Below are 21,986 nucleotides of genomic sequence, written 5' to 3' on the forward strand. Positions count from 1 at the left end.
CAATTTAGCAATTAAACACTGGAGTGATAGATGTGCAGAAGATGAATGTGCAAGTAGAGATACTGCAAAAAATAGCAAAAAATAAATAACAATATTTGGTTGAGGCAGTTGTGTGGGCTATTTACAGATGGGCTGTGTACAGGTGCAATGATCGGTAAGCTGCTCTGACAGCTGATGCTTAAAGTCAGTGAGGGAAATATGAGACTCCAGCTTGAGTGATTTTTGCAATTCCAGTCATTGGCAGCAGAGAACTGGAAGAAAAGGCGGCCAAAGTAGGAGTTGGCTTTGGGGATGACCAGTGTAGGGATGATTTGTAGGGATCCAGACTTTGGATTTTGGTGAAGGAGAAGCAGGGCGGGGCTTGGGCAAGTTGCTGCAGGGGGTGTTGAGCTGTTGGCCATGGTACGTGTAGCCAGGTCGAAAGCATGGCCAGCCATAGAAAAATGCTTATTGAAATGATCGATTATCATAGATTTATCGGCGGTGACAGTGTTTCCTAGCCTCAGTGCAGTGGGCAGCTGGGAGGAGGTGCTCTTATTCTCCATGGACTTTACAGTGTCCCCAAACCTTTTGTAATTAGTGCTACAGGATGCACATTTCTTTTTGAAAAAGCTAGCCTTAGCTTTCCTAACTGACTGAGTATATTGGTTCCTAACTTCCCTGAAAAGTTGCATATCGCGGGGGCTATTCGATGCTAATGCAGAAGCCACAGGAAGTTTTTGTGCTGGTCAAGGGCCGTCAAGTCTGGGATGAACCAAGGGCTATATCTGTTCTTATTCTACATTTTTTGAATGGGGCATGCTTATTTAAGATGGTGAGGAAAGCACTTTTAAAGAGCAACCAGGCATCCTCTACTGACGGGATGAGGTCAATATCCTTCCAGGACTAGGTCATGGTTGTTTGACCTCAAACCCATTACGCACGCAGGCAATGAGGCAGTGATCACTGAGATCCTGCTTAAAGACAGAGGTGTATTTAGAGGGCAGGTTGGTCAGGATGATATTTAAGAGGGGGGTGCCCATAGTTACGGATTTAGGGTTGTACCTGGTAGGTTCCTTGATAATTTGTGTGAGATTGAGGGCATCTAGCTTAAATTGTAGGACATCCGGGGTGTTAAGCATGTCCCAGTTTAGGTCACCTAACAGTACGAACTCTGGAGATAGATGGGGGCAATCAATTCACATATGGTGTCCAGGGCACAGCTGGGGGCTGAAGGTGGTCTAGAAGAAGCGGGAACGGTGAGAGACTTGTTTCGTGAAAGGTGGATTTTTAGAAGTAGAAACTCATTGTTTGGGCACAGATCTGGATAGTATGACAGAACTCTGCGGGCTATCTCTGCAGTAGATTGCAACTCCGCCCCCTTTGGCAGTTCTATCTTGTCGGAAGATGTTGTAGTTACGGATGAAAATTTCAGTATTTTTGGTGGACTTCCTAAGCCATGATTCAGACACGGCTAGGACATCCGGGTTGGTGGAGTGTGCTAAAGCAGTGAATAAAACAAACTTAGGGAGGAGGCTTCTGATGTTAACGTGCATGAAACCAAGGTTTTTACGGTTACAGAAGTCAACAAATGAGAGCGCCTGGGGAATGGGAGTGGTGCTGGGGGCTGCAGGGCCTGGGTTAACCTCTACATCACCAGTGAACAGAGGATGAGTAGGATAAGGGTACGGCTAAAGGGTATAAGAACTGGTCATAGTGCGTTCGGAACAGAGATTAAAAGGAGCAGAATTCTGAGTGTCGGAAGAATAGATTCAAGGCATAATGTACAGACAAGGGTATGGTAGGATGTGAGTACAGTGGAGGGAAACCTAGGCATTGAGTGACGATGAGAGAGGTTTTGTTTCTAGAGGCACCAGTTAAGCCTGGTGAGGTCACCGCATGTGTGGGGGGTGGAAAGAAAAGGGCTTGCTAAGGCATATTGAGCAGGGCTGGGGGCTCTATAGTGAAATAAGACAATAATCACTAACCAAAACAGCAATAGACAAGGCATATTGACATTAGGGAGAGGCATGTGTAGCCGAGTGATCATAGGGTCCAATGAGTAGCACTAGATGAGTCAGGGAGCCAATTCAGTAGTCGCTACTATGCTAGGTGAGCATTAGACACGGCGATTCAGTCCGCTAGCGGCCCGGGGATAGCAGATGAGCCTCAGGCGACGTCGCAATGGAAGAGCCTGTTGAATCCACCTTGGATGGTTACGTCGGTAGACCAGTCGTGATGGATCGGTGGGGCTCCGTGTCGGCAGTAAAAGGTCCAGTCCAATTGACAAAAGAGGTATTGTAGCCCAAGAATTGGCTGGTGGACCTCTTTGGCTAGCCGGGAGATGGGCTTAGCTCGAGGCTAGCTCCAGGCTAACTGGTGCTTGTTTCGGGACAGAGACGTTAGCCAGGAGTAGCCACTCGGATAGCAGATAGCTAGCTGCGATGATTCGGTGTAATGGTTCAGAGCTTGCGGTTGGAATCTGGAGATGTGGTAGGGAAAAAGCATTCTGATATTCTTTAAAAAATATGTATGTAGCGTTATTACCAGCAGTTATTCAATTCTTGTTAGGATGAGACCATGTTGGTCACATGAGAAATATGGGTTTATGTAGATATGTCTAGCTCTCGCTCTCTCTCTCTCTGTCTGTCTGTCTGTCTGTCTGTCTGTCTGTCTGTCTGTCTGTCTGTCTGTCTGTCTGTCTGTCTCTCTCTTTGTCTTTCTGCCTCGCTCTCTCTCTTTCTCTCTCTCTCTCTCTCTTTCTTTCTCTCTGTGTAAGTAGTTCATTTTGTTCAGCTGCATGGGGATCAAGCCAATGTGTGAGATATAGCAGAGCAACTGTAAAAGCACAGTGTATAAGTCTACATTAACTTTACAAAGGCTGTAGTACTTAAAGGATATAAGATAAAAAACCAAGCAAAAGACTGTGGTCTAACGTCTGTGGACTAACGTCTGTGGACTAACGTCTGTGGTCTAACGTCTGTGGTCTAACGTCTGTAGTCTAAAGTCTATGGACTAACGACTGTGGTCTGTGGTCTAACGTCTGTGGTCTAACGTCTGTGGTCTAACAACTGTGGTCTCTGTCTTCTGTTGGCCTCTCTGTGTGTCCAGCTGGATGATCCGTCCGTGTTCCCAGCAGTCATCGTGGAACAGGTGCCCGCTGCTGACCTCATGCAGGTCTACTCGGGCATGGAGTCGGACGAGGTGACCAACGGCATTATGGTGGACAACACTGTACATGTGATGGAGGAGCCCATTATGGTCGGAGACGTGGGCCTCTCAGGTGAGGGGGAGGAGGGCATGATATGCATGCATGCCTAGGGGGTAGGAGCTAGGAGTTGATTCCGGACAGGGCCTGGTACTATCTAAATTACCTAGAATTCACCCTTATTGATTGTAATATCCTTTCAAGTTTGTCTCTAAAGCTGTCTGTTTCTTGTTCTGATGACAATCCCTGTCTAATTGGCCAGTAGAAAGGACGGTATCGGGTACAGAGGATAACATGGAGACCAATGAGGCTGCGGCAGCCCTTCTTAACATGGAGTCACCAAACAACATTCTGGATGAGAAACGCATGAGTACGAATTCTTTTCTGTTGTTGCTACTCTCTAGGAGGTTAGGGGAAGGAGTATTTTTTTGTAATGTTGGTACCACATGTGTATTAACTGAATCCAACTTCTACCCCAGAGCATTTATCTTGTGGGTTTTATTTTATCTGACCTAGTATTGATTCCGTGCTCTTTTCAAGATTCTATTCTGGATTTTCAATTTCTTTACCTTTGACATTGAATACTGCATTGTTGAGGAAGAGCTTGTAAATAAGCATTTTACCATACCGTTTACACCTGTTTTATCCTGTGGAGGTGATAATTACATTTTGATTTGATTTATCACTTTGTTAAAACCTGCACATTTTTGATGAAGGTATGCAGTTTAATTTGTATGCGTTTTAATTTGTAGTATTTCCACTAACTCCTGTCATTATCTCTGACTGTTGCTTTAGTTCAGTCTCACAATAATATTACAGAACTAGGAGTCATATTGAGTGTACTACTGTTTTCTCTTGTTGTTGTAGTTCATACGTACGGGACCATGTTGGAGTCTGACTACACCTACATCCACCTGCGGCCGGAGCCCAACGGCTGCATGGATGTATCGCTGGACGATGAAACATCCTCCATGGACGAGATCCCTCAGAAGAGCGTGTCCAAACCACAGAGGAAAACCAAAAGTACTGCAGGGGTTCTACTGGAGTCGAGGGAGCAGTGTTACAACACATGATTTAGTTTTGTTTTTAATCTTCTATATGAAGATGTTCCACTTACTCTCATGTTTCGAAGAGATATGCTTTTAAGAGTTACACAGGAGTACCTTGGAAAATGTATTTGCCTATAGCCTTATTAACCATAGCTTATAGCCTTATTAACCATAGCTTATAGCCTTATTAACCATAGTTTATAGCCTTATTAACCATAGCTTATAGCCTTATTAACCATAGCTTATAGCCTTATTAATCACAGCTTATAGCCTTATTAACCATAGCTTATAGCCTTATCAATCATAGCTTATAGCCTTATTAACCATAGCTTATAGCCTTATTAATCACAGCTTATAGCCTTATTAACCATAGCTTATAGCCTTATTAATCACAGCTTATAGCCTTATTAAACATAGCTTATAGCCTTATTAATCACAGCTTATAGCCTTATTAACCATAGCTTATAGCCTTATCAATCATAGCTTATAGCCTTATTAACCATAGCTTATAGCCTTATTAATCACAGCTTATAGCCTTATTAACCATAGCTTATAGCCTTATTAATCACAGCTTATAGCCTTATTAACCATAGCTTATAGCCTTATCAATCATAGCTTATAGCCTTATTAACCATAGCTTATAGCCTTATTAACCATAGCTTATAGCCTTATTAACCATAGCTTATAGCCTTATTAATCACAGCTTATAGCCTTATTAACCATAGCTTATAGCCTTATTAATCACAGCTTATAGCCTTATTAACCATAGCTTATAGCCTTATTAATCACAGCTTATAGCCTTATTAACCATAGCTTATAGCCTTATTAATCACAGCTTATAGCCTTATTAACCATAGCTTATAGCCTTATTAATCACAGCTTATAGCCTTATTAACCATAGCTTATAGCCTTATCAATCATAGCTTATAGCCTTATTAACCATAGCTTATAGCCTTATTAATCACAGCTTATAGCCTTATTAACCATAGCTTATAGCCTTATTAATCACAGCTTATAGCCTTATTAACCATAGCTTATAGCCTTATCAATCATAGCTTATAGCCTTATTAACCATAGCTTATAGCCTTATTAATCACAGTTTATAGCCTTATTAACCATAGCTTATAGCCTTATTAACCATAGCTTATAGCCTTATTAATCACAGCTTATAGCCTTATTAACCATAGCTTATAGCCTTATTAATCACAGCTTATAACCTTATTAACCACCGTTTATAGGCTTATTAACCATAGCTTACAGCCTTATTAACCATAGCTTATAGCCTTATTAATCACAGCTTATAACCTTATTAACCATAGCTTATAGCCTTATTAATCACAACTTATAACCTTATTAACCACAGTTTATAGCCTTATTAACCATAGCTTATAGCCTTATTAACCATAGCTTATAGCCTTATTAATCACAGCTTATAACCTTATTAACCATAGATTATAGCCTTATTAACCATAGCTTATAGCCTTATTAACCATAGCTTATAGCCTTATTAACCATAGCTTATAGCCTTATTAATCACAGCTTATAACCTTATTAACCATAGTTTATAGCCTTATTAACCATAGCTTATAGCCTTATTAATCACAGCTTATAACCTTATTAACCACCGTTTATAGCCTTATTAACCATAGCTTATAGCCTTATTAACCATAGCTTATAGCCTTATTAATCACAGCTTATAACCTTATTAACCATAGCTTACAGCCTTATTAACCATAGCTTATAGCCTTATTAACCATAGTTTATAGCCTTATTAACCATAGCTTATAGCCTTATTAACCATAGCTTATAGCCTTATTAACCATAGTTTATAGCCTTATTAACCATAGCTTATAGCCTTATTAATCACAACTTATAACCTTATTAACCACAGTTTATAGCCTTATTAATCACAACTTATAACCTTATTAACCACAGTTTATAGCCTTATTAACCATAGCTTATAGCCTTATTAACCATAGCTTATAGCCTTATTAATCACAGCTTATAACCTTATTAACCACCGTTTATAGGCTTATTAACCATAGCTTACAGCCTTATTAACCATAGCTTATAGCCTTATTAATCACAGCTTATAACCTTATTAACCATAGCTTATAGCCTTATTAATCACAACTTATAACCTTATTAACCACAGTTTATAGCCTTATTAACCATAGCTTATAGCCTTATTAACCATAGCTTATAGCCTTATTAATCACAGCTTATAACCTTATTAACCATAGATTATAGCCTTATTAACCATAGATTATAGCCTTATTAACCATAGCTTATAGCCTTATTAACCATAGCTTATAGCCTTATTAATCACAGCTTATAACCTTATTAACCATAGTTTATAGCCTTATTAACCATAGCTTATAGCCTTATTAATCACAGCTTATAACCTTATTAACCACCGTTTATAGCCTTATTAACCATAGCTTATAGCCTTATTAACCATAGCTTATAGCCTTATTAATCACAGCTTATAACCTTATTAACCATAGCTTACAGCCTTATTAACCATAGCTTATAGCCTTATTAACCATAGTTTATAGCCTTATTAACCATAGCTTATAGCCTTATTAACCATAGCTTATAGCCTTATTAACCATAGTTTATAGCCTTATTAACCATAGCTTATAGCCTTATTAATCACAACTTATAACCTTATTAACCACAGTTTATAGCCTTATTAATCACAACTTATAACCTTATTAACCACAGTTTATAGCCTTATTAACCATAGCTTATAGCCTTATTAACCATAGATTATAGCCTTATTAATCACAGCTTATAACCTTATTAACCATAGCTTACAGCCTTATTAACCATAGCTTATAGCCTTATTAACCATAGTTTATAGCCTTATTAACCATAGTTTATAGCCTTATTAACCATAGCTTATAGCCTTATTAACCATAGCTTATAGCCTTATTAACCATAGTTTATAGCCTTATTAACCATAGCTTATAGCCTTATTAATCACAACTTATAACCTTATTAACCACAGTTTATAGCCTTATTAACCATAGCTTATAGCCTTATTAACCATAGATTATAGCCTTATTAATCACAGCTTATAACCTTATTAACCATAGTTTATAGCCTTATTAACCATAGCTTATAGCCTTATTAATCACAGCTTATAACCTTATTAACCACCGTTTATAGCCTTATTAACCATAGCTTACAGCCTTATTAACCATAGCTTATAGCCTTATTAACCATAGTTTATAGCCTTATTAACCATAGTTTATAGCCTTATTAACCATAGCTTATAGCCTTATTAACCATAGTTTATAGCCTTATTAACCATAGCTTATAGCCTTATTAACCACAACTTATAACCTTATTAACCACAGTTTATAGCCTTATTAACCATAGCTTATAGCCTTATTAACCATAGCTTATAGCCTTATTAATCACAGCTTATAGCCTTATTAACCATAGCTTATAGCCTTATTAATCACAGCTTATAACCTTATTAACCACCGTTTATAGCCTTATTAACCATAGCTTACAGCCTTATTAACCATAGCTTATAGCCTTATTAATCACAGCTTATAACCTTATTAACCATAGCTTATAGCCTTATTAATCACAACTTATAACCTTATTAACCACAGTTTATAGCCTTATTAACCATAGCTTATAGCCTTATTAACCATAGCTTATAGCCTTATTAATCACAGTTTATAGCCTTATTAACCATAGCTTATAGCCTTATTAACCATAGCTTATAGCCTTATTAATCACAGCTTATAGCCTTATTAACCATAGCTTATAGCCTTATTAATCACAGCTTATAACCTTATTAACCACCGTTTATAGCCTTATTAACCATAGCTTACAGCCTTATTAACCATAGCTTATAGCCTTATTAATCACAGCTTATAACCTTATTAACCATAGCTTATAGCCTTATTAATCACAACTTATAACCTTATTAACCACAGTTTATAGCCTTATTAACCATAGCTTATAGCCTTATTAACCATAGCTTATAGCCTTATTAATCACAGCTTATAACCTTATTAACCATAGCTTATAGCCTTATTAACCATAGCTTATAGCCTTATTAACCATAGCTTATAGCCTTATTAACCATAGCTTATAGCCTTATTAATCACAGCTTATAACCTTATTAACCATAGTTTATAGCCTTATTAACCATAGCTTATAGCCTTATTAATCACAGCTTATAACCTTATTAACCACCGTTTATAGCCTTATTAACCATAGCTTATAGCCTTATTAACCATAGCTTATAGCCTTATTAATCACAGCTTATAACCTTATTAACCATAGCTTACAGCCTTATTAACCATAGCTTATAGCCTTATTAACCATAGTTTATAGCCTTATTAACCATAGTTTATAGCCTTATTAACCATAGCTTATAGCCTTATTAACCATAGCTTATAGCCTTATTAACCATAGTTTATAGCCTTAATAACCATAGCTTATAGCCTTATTAATCACAACTTATAACCTTATTAACCACAGTTTATAGCCTTATTAACCATAGCTTATAGCCTTATTAACCATAGATTATAGCCTTATTAATCACAGCTTATAACCTTATTAACCATAGTTTATAGCCTTATTAACCATAGCTTATAGCCTTATTAATCACAGCTTATAACCTTATTAACCACCGTTTATAGCCTTATTAACCATAGCTTACAGCCTTATTAACCATAGCTTATAGCCTTATTAACCATAGTTTATAGCCTTATTAACCATAGTTTATAGCCTTATTAACCATAGCTTGTAGCCTTATTAACCATAGCTTATAGCCTTATTAACCATAGCTTATAGCCTTATTAACCATAGTTTATAGCCTTATTAACCATAGCTTATAGCCTTATTAATCACAACTTATAACCTTATTAACCACAGTTTATAGCCTTATTAACCATAGCTTATAGCCTTATTAACTATAGCTTATAGCCTTATTAATCACAGCTTATAACCTTATTAACCATAGTTTATAGCCTTATTAACCATAGCTTATAGCCTTATTAATCACAGCTTATAACCTTATTAACCATAGTTTATAGCCTTATTAACCATAGCTTACAGCCTTATTAACCATAGCTTATAGCCTTATTAATCACAGTTTATAGCCTTATTAACCATAGCTTATAGCCTTATTAACCATAGCTTATAGCCTTATTAATCACAGTTTATAGCCTTATTAACCATAGTTTATAGCCTTATTAACCATAGTTTATAGCCTTATTAACCATAGTTTATAGCCTTATTAACCATAGCTTATAGCCTTATTAACCATAGCTTATAGCCTTATTAACCATAGCTTATAGCCTTATTAACCATAGTTTATAGCCTTATTAACCATAGCTTATAGCCTTATTAATCACAACTTATAACCTTATTAACCACAGTTTATAGCCTTATTAACCATAGCTTATAGCCTTATTAATCACAACTTATAACCTTATTAACCACAGTTTATAGCCTTATTAACCATAGCTTATAGCCTTATTAACCATAGCTTACAGCCTTATTAACCATAGCTTATAGCCTTATTAATCACAGCTTATAACCTTATTAACCATAGCTTATAGCCTTATTAATCACAACTTATAACCTTATTAACCACAGTTTATAGCCTTATTAACCATAGCTTATAGCCTTATTAACCATAGCTTATAGCCTTATTAATCACAGTTTATAGCCTTATTAACCATAGCTTATAGCCTTATTAACCATAGCTTATAGCCTTATTAATCACAGCTTATAGCCTTATTAACCATAGCTTATAGCCTTATTAATCACAGCTTATAACCTTATTAACCACCGTTTATAGCCTTATTAACCATAGCTTACAGCCTTATTAACCATAGCTTATAGCCTTATTAACCACAGCTTATAACCTTATTAACCATAGCTTATAGCCTTATTAATCACAACTTATAACCTTATTAACCACAGTTTATAGCCTTATTAACCATAGCTTATAGCCTTATTAACCATAGCTTATAGCCTTATTAATCACAGCTTATAACCTTATTAACCATAGCTTATAGCCTTATTAACCATAGCTTATAGCCTTATTAACCATAGCTTATAGCCTTATTAACCATAGCTTATAGCCTTATTAATCACAGCTTATAACCTTATTAACCATAGTTTATAGCCTTATTAACCATAGCTTATAGCCTTATTAATCACAGCTTATAACCTTATTAACCACCGTTTATAGCCTTATTAACCATAGCTTATAGCCTTATTAACCATAGCTTATAGCCTTATTAATCACAGCTTATAACCTTATTAACCATAGCTTACAGCCTTATTAACCATAGCTTATAGCCTTATTAACCATAGTTTATAGCCTTATTAACCATAGCTTATAGCCTTATTAACCATAGCTTATAGCCTTATTAACCATAGTTTATAGCCTTATTAACCATAGCTTATAGCCTTATTAATCACAACTTATAACCTTATTAACCACAGTTTATAGCCTTATTAACCATAGCTTATAGCCTTATTAACCATAGATTATAGCCTTATTAATCACAGCTTATAACCTTATTAACCATAGTTTATAGCCTTATTAACCATAGCTTATAGCCTTATTAATCACAGCTTATAACCTTATTAACCACCGTTTATAGCCTTATTAACCATAGCTTACAGCCTTATTAACCATAGCTTATAGCCTTATTAACCATAGTTTATAGCCTTATTAACCATAGTTTATAGCCTTATTAACCATAGCTTATAGCCTTATTAACCATAGCTTATAGCCTTATTAACCATAGCTTATAGCCTTATTAACCATAGTTTATAGCCTTATTAACCATACCTTATAGCCTTATTAATCACAACTTATAACCTTATTAACCACAGTTTATAGCCTTATTAACCATAGCTTATAGCCTTATTAACCATAGCTTATAGCCTTATTAATCACAGCTTATAACCGTATTAACCATAGTTTATAGCCTTATTAACCATAGCTTATAGCCTTATTAATCACAGCTTATAACCTTATTAACCACCGTTTATAGCCTTATTAACCATAGCTTACAGCCTTATTAACCATAGCTTATAGCCTTATTAACCATAGTTTATAGCCTTATTAACCATAGTTTATAGCCTTATTAACCATAGCTTATAGCCTTATTAACCATAGCTTATAGCCTTATTAACCATAGTTTATAGCCTTATTAACCATAGCTTATAACCTTATTAACCATAGCTTATAGCCTTATTAATCACAGCTTATAACCTTATTAACCATAGTTTATAGCCTTATTAACCATAGCTTATAGCCTTATTAATCACAGCTTATAACCTTATTAACCACCGTTTATAGCCTTATTAACCATATCTTACAGCCTTATTAACCATAGCTTATAGCCTTATTAACCATAGCTTATAGCCTTATTAACCATAGTTTATAGCCTTATTAACCATAGCTTATAACCTTATTAACCATAGCTTATAGCCTTATTAATCACAGCTTATAACCTTATTAACCATAGTTTATAGCCTTATTAACCATAGCTTATAGCCTTATTAATCACAGCTTATAACCTTATTAACCACCGTTTATAGCCTTATTAACCATATCTTACAGCCTTATTAACCATAGCTTATAGCCTTATTAACCATAGTTTATAGCCTTATTAACCATAGCTTATAGCCTTATTAATCACAACTTATAACCTTATTAACCACAGTTTATAGCCTTATTAACCATAACGTATAGCCTTATTAACCATAGCTTATAGCCTTATTAACCATAGCTTATAGCCTTATTAACCATAGCTTATAGCCTTATTAACCATAGCTTATAGCCTTATTAACCATAGCTTATAGCCTTATTAACCATAGCTTATAGCCTTATTAACCATAGCTTATAGCCTTATTAACCATAGTTTATAGCCTTATTAACCATAGCTTATAGCCTTATTAATCACAGCTTATAACCTTATTAACCACCGTTTATAGCCTTATTAACCATAGCTTACAGCCTTATTAACCATAGCTTATAGCCTTATTAACCATAGTTTATAGCCTTATTAACCATAGCTTATAGCCTTATTAATCACAGCTTATAACCTTATTAACCATAGCTTATAGCCTTATTAATCACAGCTTATAACCTTATTAACCATAGCTTATAGCCTTATTAACCATAGTTTATAGCCTTATTAACCATAGCTTACAGCCTTATTAACCATAGCTTACAGCCTTATTAACCATAGCTTATAGCCTTATTAACCACAGTTTATAGCCTTATTAACCACAGTTTATAGCCTTATTAACCATAGCTTATAGCCTTATTAACCATAGCTTATAGCCTTATTAACCATAGCTTATAGCCTTATTAACCATAGCTTACAGCCTTATTAACCATAGCTTACAGCCTTATTAACCATAGCTTATAGACGTATTAACCATAGCTTACAGCCTTATTAACCATAGCTTACAGCCTTATTAACCATAGCTTATAGCCTTATTAACCATAGCTTATAGCCTTATTAACCATAGCTTATAGCCTTATTAACCATAGCTTATAGCCTTATTAACCATAGCTTACAGCCTTATTAACCATAGCTTATAGCCTTATCAACCATAGCTTATAGCCTTATCAATCATAGCTTATAGCCTTATTAACCATAGCTTACAGCCTTATTAACCATAGCTTATAGCCTTATTAATCATAGCTTATAGCCTTATTAACCATAGCTTATAGCCTTATTAACCATAACGTATAGCCTTATTAACCATAGCTTACAGCCTTATTAACCATAGCTTATAGCCTTATTAATCATAGCTTATAGCCTTGTTAAACATAGCTTACAGCCTTATTAACCATAGTTTGTAGCCTTATTAACCTTAGCTTATAGCATTAATATTAGCAAATTGTTCATAATACAGTGTTGACGTTTTATTTATTTAGTCAATAACAGGGATGTGGTTAATTGGGTGTCACAGTGTTGACCTTTACCCTTTTCCTGTCTTAGTGCGCAAGCCTCGGCCGGTGCGCCCCTGCTCCCCCATTACCACTCCCAACCTACCACTCAAGAAGAAGAGCAAGGAGGGCAAAGGTGAGCGTTCATCTCGACCAGTTCACCTCTCAAAAAAAAGCCAATCAAAATCAAGGTCTCTCCTGGGCCCTTCTCAATCAGCTTGCTTCTTGAAAAAATAGCCAATCGAAATCAAGTTCTCTCCTGGGCCCTTCTCAATCAGTTTGTTTATTGAAAAAACAGGCAATTGAAATCAAGGTATCTCCTGGTTCCTTCTGTAAGCTACTGTGCATGTTTCTGCTTGTAGAGTGGTGCAATCAGCAACCGGCAACCAGCAGCCCAGCCCCTGTAGTCCAGTTGGGTTGGACCTCAGCTTGCTAATTGACGAGCTGCTCTCAACGTGCTGTTTCACAGGGAAATAAGTGATTGCGCGCTGGAGGGTACATTGATGAACTACTGATAAAACCCTTTTCCCCTCCCCTTGTGTGTGTCCCCTTCCACGTCACATAGAGATAGGGAGAGGGGGTTGGTTGCTGTTTTTAACTAATTCTGGCCTAACTGTTTCTCAAACAAGAGTCATCTACTGCCAGAGCCCCATCCAATGCATTTATTTTCCAAGCCTAGGTACATATTGTACATAGCAGACGAGAACAGCACATTTATTTATTTAGGTTATGAGGAGGGAAAACTGCAATTACATCTGCCTATTTCCGTTTAAGTAAAATCTGCAATGCTAAATGAGTTATGGACAGGTGTAGCAGAACTACACGCTCACATGTACTGTATTAGACTCATATGTGCTGTATTAGACTGACATGTACTGTATTAGACTGACATGTACTGTATTAGACTGACATGTACTGTATTAGACTGACATGTACTGTATTAGACTGACATGTACTGTATTATACTCACACGTACTCTATTAGACTGACATTTACTGTATTAGTTCAAACTGTGAATTGCTCCTTTCTCCCCCTATGTAGGGAACACCATCTATCTATGGGAGTTTCTCCTGGCCCTGTTGCAGGACAAGAACACTTGTCCCAAGTACATCAAGTGGACACAGAGGGAGAAGGGCATCTTTAAGCTGGTGGACTCTAAGGCCGTGTCCAAACTGTGGGGCAAACACAAGAACAAACCTGACATGAACTATGAAACCATGGGCAGGGCACTCAGGTGAGAGGAAGGACACACATGGCGTTGGCCTACATCACAGACATCTCAGACATACAGTTACGAAGGCTATCACGCTAAAATGTCTGTGGCCCTGTTGCAGTAAATAGTTAAATGTCTGTGGCCCTGTTGCAGTAAATAGTTAAATGTCTGTGGCCCTGTTGCAGTAAATAGTAAAATGGTTGTGGCCCTGTTGCAGTAAATAGTTAAATGTCTGTGGCCCTGTTGCAGTAAATAGTTAAATGTCTGTGGCCCTGTTGCAGTAAATAGTTAAATGGTTGTGGCCCTGTTGCAGTAAATAGTTAAATGTCTGTGGCCCTGTTGCAGTAAATAGTTAAATGTCTGTGGCCCTGTTGCAGTAACTAGTTAAATGTCTGTGGCCCTGTTGCAGTAAATAGTTAAATGTCTGTGGCCCTGTTGCAGTAAATAGTTAAATGTCTGTGGCCCTGTTGCAGTAACTAGTTAAATGTCTGTGGCCCTGTTGCAGTAACTAGTTAAATGTATGTGGCCCTGTTGCAGTAAATAGCTAAATGTCTGTGGCCCTGTTGCAGTAAATAGTTAAATGTCTGTGGCCCTGTTGCAGTAAATAGTTAAATGTCTGTGGCCCTGTTGAGGTAAATAGTTAAATGTCTGTGGCCCTGTTGCAGTAAATAGTTAAATGTCTGTGGCCCTGTTGCAGTAAATAGTTAAATGTCTGTGGCCCTGTTGCAGTAAATAGTTAAATGTCTGTGGCCCTGTTGCAGTAAATAGTTAAATGTCTGTGGCCCTGTTGCAGTAAATAGTTAAATGTCTGTGGCCCTGTTGCAGTAAATAGTTAAATGTCTGTGGCCCTGTTGCAGTAACTAGCTAAATGTCTGTGGCTCTGTTGCAGTAAATAGCTAAATGTCTGTGGCCCTGTTGCAGTAAATAGTTAAATGGAAAGTGGAGTAGCTGCTTCTAGATGGCATAGACAACAAACTGCAGTACGTTGTGTTGTACCGACATAATACAATCATATCGCATCTGCATCCCCTTCTCCTCTTGAAGGCAGTATTATAACATCAGTGTCTGTTATGAAACATAACTGAGAAAAATATTGAATACAGCAAGCAAGGCACTCAGACCCCAGACATCCTTTGTACCAGGAGTTTAAGTCACGTCTCGCAGGTCAACATTATCAAGGACCAAGGCATAAAATAAATATTCACTGACACTTTATTCAAAGTGGACCTTACTCAAGCCACGGTCATGATCATTCAAAACGCAGGCTAGCAGGGTAGAAAGGAAAGTTCTCCATTGAAGTCAATGGTGAAAAGTGCTGAAACTTTCCTCAAGCCTCTTTCTGTTTGTAATGTTTATTCAATGCCACAAACATCTTACCTTACCTGTCCCTACCTAAGGTATTACTACCAGCGTGGTATCCTGGCTAAGGTGGAGGGTCAGCGGCTGGTCTACCAGTTTAAAGACATGCCCCCCGACCTAGTGGTGATTGACGACGAGGACCCATGCCCCGACCTCACCTCTGGCTACGGGGGCCAGCGCCCCAGCCACCACGGCCGGGGAGGCTCCAGAGGGGGGCAGGGTAAAATCCATGCCCATGGGCACCGTCCTATATCGGTAAAACAAGTGAAGAGAGAGCCCATTGATATGGATGGAGGGCTGTACCATGAGGTCAATGGTAAACAGGCAGAACACATGATCCAGACAGTCCACGTGCTGCAGCCCAACCAGAGGGCGGCTGTGCCGGCCTCCACACACACTTTGAGGTGAGAGATAGATGGCAACCTGGCATATGTACACACACGCACATTCATACATGCACATGCATATCCATACACACACACAGATTTTGAAAGCTCATATATAATGCCAGTATGAAACATAAAGCTACTTTTATGCCTGAAGATATGTTGTATACTATATTATAAACTGGGTGGTTTGAGCCCTGAATGCTGATTGCCTGAAAGCCATGGTATATCAGACTGTATACCACGGGTATGACAAAACATTTATTTTTACTCTTCTAATTACATTGTTATCCAGTTTATAATAGCAATAAGGCTCCTCAGGGGTTGGTGGTGTATGGCCAATATAACACAGCTAAGGGCTGTATCCAGGCACGCCGCGTTGCATATTGGCCATATACAACACCCCCTCTGGCTTTATTGCTTAACTATATCATACTAGAATAGTGTTCTATTAAAAGTGTGTGTCTGAACCTGACTGTTAAGCACTTTGTGTCAACTGCTGATATAGAATGGTTTTCTAAAATACATTTAATTGGTTGATTGATTGATCTGATCTCCTCTCTCTCCTCAGGACCATCAACATGCCTAACTCCGTCCCCATGGTCCTGACGTCTTCTGGCCAGCTGCAGCCCCTCCTGTCCAACGGTGACTCGTCCAACCACTCCTCCCAGCCCAGGGTCATCCTCCACACCGTCCCTTCTACCACGGCGGGGGGCAAGGATGTGCTCACCATCCAGACGGCCTCCCTGGCCACCGGGATGGGCAGCCTCCAGGATCACCATCAGCACCCCCAGTTCCTTGTCACCAGCCTGGGCTCCACTACCACCACAGGGGTCCTCAGCTCCACCACTGCCTCCCTCAACGGCCTTCCCCGTATGGTCACTCTCAACACGGCCACCGGTCAGACCATGGTGGCCCAGCAGCCGGGGACCGTCATTGCTACGGTCCTCAAGTCCTCCAGCGGTGGCGAGCTCCTCCATGGCCTGCACGGCATCAAGGAGGAGATGCTGGACCCCTACTACCTGCAGTCATTGGTTAATGGAGACCCGTCGTTTGGCAAGGAGGAGATGGAGGCAGGGGAAGCAGAGCTCACCTACAGGACTGTGATCATCGGGAAGAATCAAAGCCTTGGACCGAACCAGGGGGAGACTGGAAGCGAGTCTCCAGTGAACGGATACTTTTCCCAGGGAAGCAGCCCCAGTGAGGGCCTGACCCCCGTGGAGGAGCTAGAGGTGCGCGGGGAGATGGCCCTGCAACCGGAGCACATGGTGGGGGTCAAGGGGCTCCAGGAGCTGCCAGAGATCACTGTCCACCTCCCAGCCTCCTTCATCCAGATCAAGGCAGAACCCACAGAGGTCTAGTAGACCACAAGCTTACCTTTATTGTCATGAGTCTTGTCCTGGAGGCAGAACTGAGTGATTTCCACTAGATGGTCCAGCTGAAAAGTCAAAATTGTCTCTATCATAAAAATTAAGGAAGACAAAAATTAGCTTTTTGATCTTAATTTAGGGTTAGGCATTAGGATTCGCAGTGTGGTAAAGATTAGTTTTTTATTTTACCTTTATTTGAACAGGGAGTCACCATTGAGACCAGTGTTTCTTTCACAAGGGAGCCATGCACATACTATTCATAAGACAAAATCGAATTGAAATCAGATACAATGTAAAACAAACTAAAATACAGCACAACACAAATATTCTTACATTCCTTAGTAAGAAGTTCCCCAATTAGTATTTGCAATTGCCGGCAGTACAACATCCAATTGTAATGTATTGTAAAACTGGTTCCAGCAATGAGGTGTATTAAAACTAAAAGAGGATTTACTTAGTTCTGTGGAGACCACAAGGAACCTCAAGAGTTTGGTATCTCCTGATTTTATACTTTATATCATGTTTTATACTTTAACAACGAAGTGAGGTAAGTTGGAAGCTTGTGTAGTAGAGCTTTGTAAACAAGAAGGGAGTAATGAAGTGATATATGGGACGTTAATGAGGACCAGCCAACCTTTTGATACAGGATGCAGGGATGAGTAATAAAACTGTCACCTATGGAGAAAAAACCTGAATGGCACTATGGTAGACGGCATTCACAGGTTTAAGAATAGTGGCTGCGGCAATCTGGTAAATGGTGTCACCATAGTCAAGAACTGGTAGGACAGTTGACTGTACAATCTGCTTCCTGCTATTTAGGGATAGGCAAGATCGAGTTAGAAAAAGAAGCCCACTTTAAACCACTTTTTTAAACTATCTCATTCGTATGTTTTTGTCAATCCAAATGTCCAGATAATTATTGGCGGGATTCCGATCGATGGGAGAACCATCCAATGGATAACTATAGTCCATCAGGTTAAGGTTAGGTTTAAAATCTGATTTTACGACTTTGTGGCTGTTCCAGCTAGTGCCCACTCTGCAGAGCTGCCTCCAGGGCAAGATTCATGACAATAAATGCCAACCTGCTAATAGGCCTGGACTCTCCATCAAAGTTGGACTATAAAATGAACATAAAGAAAGACAACCGAAAGGGCAATTCCACCACTTTACAACCTCATTTTCATTGTCTCCAGTAAAATACCATTGTCTATGTAAAAATGGCGCATTTGTATGTTTTGTCGAAACATATATAAAGTTAAAAAGTTCAACCCAACATCATCAAAAGTTAACACATTTTAGGACCTTTCCTCTTATCTTTTTAACCACAGATCATAGAAACACGCTGTTTTCACATATGTAGACACTGGTATGGTGCTGGAGATAATGAATATGAGGTTGAAAAGTGGTGCAATTGCTTTTTAACGAAGTTTCCTTGTTCTTATCCCGTTGATAATCTTATTTTGAAAAGCGATGGATTTTTAAGTGTGGAGCGACAAACAGAGACCAAACGTTGTCCCCTGCAGGATGTTTTTGCTTACTCACTGATGTTGTGATCCCGTGCCCAAATTTCAACATCAAGGGATTGTTTTGTGATGTGTTGTTGAAGGCTCCATAGTTCGAAAGGCCCTCACTCGGATCAATCTACCTACCTACCTTGCTACTGTTAGTAGACCCGCCCCCTTCCCAAACCTGTCCCCACCAGGAGAACAGCCATTGGATAACCAGGGATCTACCCCACCACATGTGCCAGTTAGATTAGTAAATGTTCTCCCTACCAGTACATCTCATCAGACTTGTGTCAATGCTAACAGACAAAAACAGCAAACCAAAAACAGGAGATGGGAACTCATGTGGGAGAATGCAATGAAATCAGACTTGATGAGCAGAAAATGTGTCATTTCTACATGCCGTCTCCACTTTTTTTTAAAGGAAGAATGACGGAAACGCACCTTACTGACCTTTAATGGAAGAGTGCCTTATACGTAAAGGTAAAACAGTTCAAACTCTTGACTGGAAAAGTCTGAGGGGGGGAAAATGACGGTTCAGATTGTTTTGACTCAAACGATTGTGACTTATCCGGAGTTTCCTCCATATCCCCCCATATTATAAGTTGTCGATAAGGTGTGCTTTCCCCTCCATTACTCATTGCCTTACAGCAATGTGTTACTATGGAAATGGGCATTTCCTGTCCCCTTGGACAGTCCAATCACAAACCTGTTTGTATATAGCTGCAGACTTGATGCAGGGAGAGAGAGAGAGAGAGAGAGAGAGAGAGAGAGAGAGAGAAAGAGTGAGAGAAAATACGGAGGAAAAATAAAATAGATTTTACTAGCCTCCTATCTTCCCATTAAGGCCTTTAATCCTGTTTATATGAAATGGAATATATATAAATATATATAAAGTAATAATATACTATTGAGATTCAATTTAAGGCCACAAATGTATTTATTTTGTGAATTTCTAAATTCTGTATAAAAAGGCACATTTGTTTGTTATTTACATATGGAAAACACGAGGGATAATATGCAAAGTATATGAAATCAAATAACAGGAAGCTCATATGTCGGTGAATTTTTTTCTCCAAAAAGCTGATATGTTTTTTTTAAGCATTCCTTATAATCAGCGCAGCATTGATGATGATACTTTCTCTGTTTTGGACTCAGTGGTTTGCCCCGACGCAAATGATGGTCTCTATAAACATCTCTGTCCTGTGTCATTTAAACATTGTGTTGTATGTGCTTTGGTTCTTCTTCCCTTTGTACAGCGGACACATCTCTAGCCTTATTCAACAGTCAAGCAGTAGAGATCAGTTGGATAGATTCACACACCCCTGTCCAGTTAATTTGGTAATTTGTTCTCAATCAGGTCCTCTGTGACCTCTCCTAACCCAGTTATTTTGTGACGCAAATTGTGACTCAACACGGGTGTTTTCCTCCCTACTTCTATGCATTTACAATTCCGGTGCTGCGCTCCTAGCTCTTAGTCTTTGGTCAGACTGGTGTCTGTGCTCTTTTTATTGGGTGTCCCAGTTTTGTTAAGGACGCATCAGTCTTATGTCAACCAAAGGGCTCTCTGTGTTGACAATCTGAATGTTGTACAGTACAAAGTTATGAAAAGTTGTGACAATCAATGCTCTCTAGGGTTACAGAAAGTACCAAAACAGTCTTTGGTGTTGATAATTGACTGCAATGAACTCTGTGGGTGGGGTTGCCTGGATTTTCCTGCTTACAGACGCTTATGTTGTATATATAGGTATTTTCCTTTTTAAGCACTGTTGTATGTGAGATGTTGGCGTCTGTCCGCGCTGTCTGTCCGATCATTACGTTTTCCTTTGTCTTGGGTTTTCTGTGGTTTCCTCCTATGCTGAAACTAGATTAGAGTTTTTTTAAGAAAGAATATTTAGGCCCAGTGCAGTCAAAGCGTTATTTTCCTGTGTTTTATATATATTTCCACACTATGTGGTTGGAATAATACTGTGAAATTTTGAAAATGATAATGCCCTTTTAGTGTAAGAGGTGTTTGAAAAGACCACCTGAAATTTCTGCCTGTTTTGGTGGGATAGAGTTTCAGCCTATGTGGTGACATCACCAGACAGTAAATTAGTTAATAGACCAATAAGCAAGCGTTCCAATCCTCTCTGCCAATAACAGCTAGTTTTCAGTTTTCCCCTCCCCACCCAGGACACTCCCAGACAGTCCTGTCAACATTCTTGCTTGAGAAATTGCTCTTTGCTAAGAATCTATTTTTGTTTCTTTTTGACCATTGTAATTGAAAACAATCCCAGTAAGGTACTTAAATGTTACCCAGAAATGATTTGATGTTGAGATGAAAACGGCTGCAATGGACCTTTATAATAATAAAACACATTTTGCTTATATTCCGCTTCAGTGTTTATTCAATATACACTGAGTATACTAAACATTAGGAACACCCCCCCACACACACACTTTTCCCCTCAGAACCGCTTCAATTCGTTGGGGCATGGACTCTACAAGGTGTCAAAAGTGTTCCACAGGGATGCTGGCCCATGTTGACTGCAATGCTTCCCACAGTTGTGTCAAGTTGGCTGGAAGTCCTTTGGGTGGTGGACCATTCTTGATTCACACGGGAAATTGTTGAGTGTGAAAAACCCAGCAGCATTGCAGTTCTTGACAGAAGCTGGTGTGTCTGGCACGTACTACCATACCCCGTTCAAAGGCACTTAAATCTTTTGTCTTGCCCATTCACCCTCTGAATGGCACACATACACAATCCATGTCTCTTTTTTAAATGATTCTTTAACCTGTCTCCACCCCTTCATCTACACTGATCGAATTGGATTTAACAAATGACATCAATAAGGGATCATAGCTTTCACTGATTCCGCTTCTTTTAACATCAGTCCGGCATTCAGTCTGGTTTAACGGGGCTCTAAATATGACACCAAACAATATTATAGCTTTTGCATTCAAACTGATGCACTT

General features: G+C 38.6%; 1 protein-coding gene across 8 annotated transcripts in view; it reads left to right on the forward strand.

The window, feature by feature from the left end:
- The window catches only part of LOC135526548 (ETS-related transcription factor Elf-1-like), a 91,980-nt gene extending 70,580 nt beyond the window's left edge, over positions 1-21,400 (forward strand). For 7 of the 8 annotated variants that reach the window (XM_064955026.1, XM_064955025.1, XM_064955028.1 and 4 more), the window contains 7 exons: positions 3,091-3,262; positions 3,450-3,557; positions 4,055-4,210; positions 13,248-13,331; positions 14,237-14,429; positions 15,806-16,171; positions 16,725-21,400. In XM_064955026.1, the coding sequence (XP_064811098.1) occupies positions 3,091-3,262; positions 3,450-3,557; positions 4,055-4,210; positions 13,248-13,331; positions 14,237-14,429; positions 15,806-16,171; positions 16,725-17,514 (1,869 nt within the window). In that variant the 3' untranslated portion in view covers positions 17,515-21,400. The remainder of the gene's footprint in view (positions 1-3,090; positions 3,263-3,449; positions 3,558-4,054; positions 4,211-13,247; positions 13,332-14,236; positions 14,430-15,805; positions 16,172-16,724) is intronic. The other variant, XM_064955031.1, reaches the window with a different exon arrangement.
- Positions 21,401-21,986: the final 586 nt, after the last annotated feature.

This window comes from Oncorhynchus masou, chromosome 32, assembly GCF_036934945.1.
Source record: "Oncorhynchus masou masou isolate Uvic2021 chromosome 32, UVic_Omas_1.1, whole genome shotgun sequence".
NCBI classification, from domain to species: domain Eukaryota; kingdom Metazoa; phylum Chordata; class Actinopteri; order Salmoniformes; family Salmonidae; genus Oncorhynchus; species Oncorhynchus masou.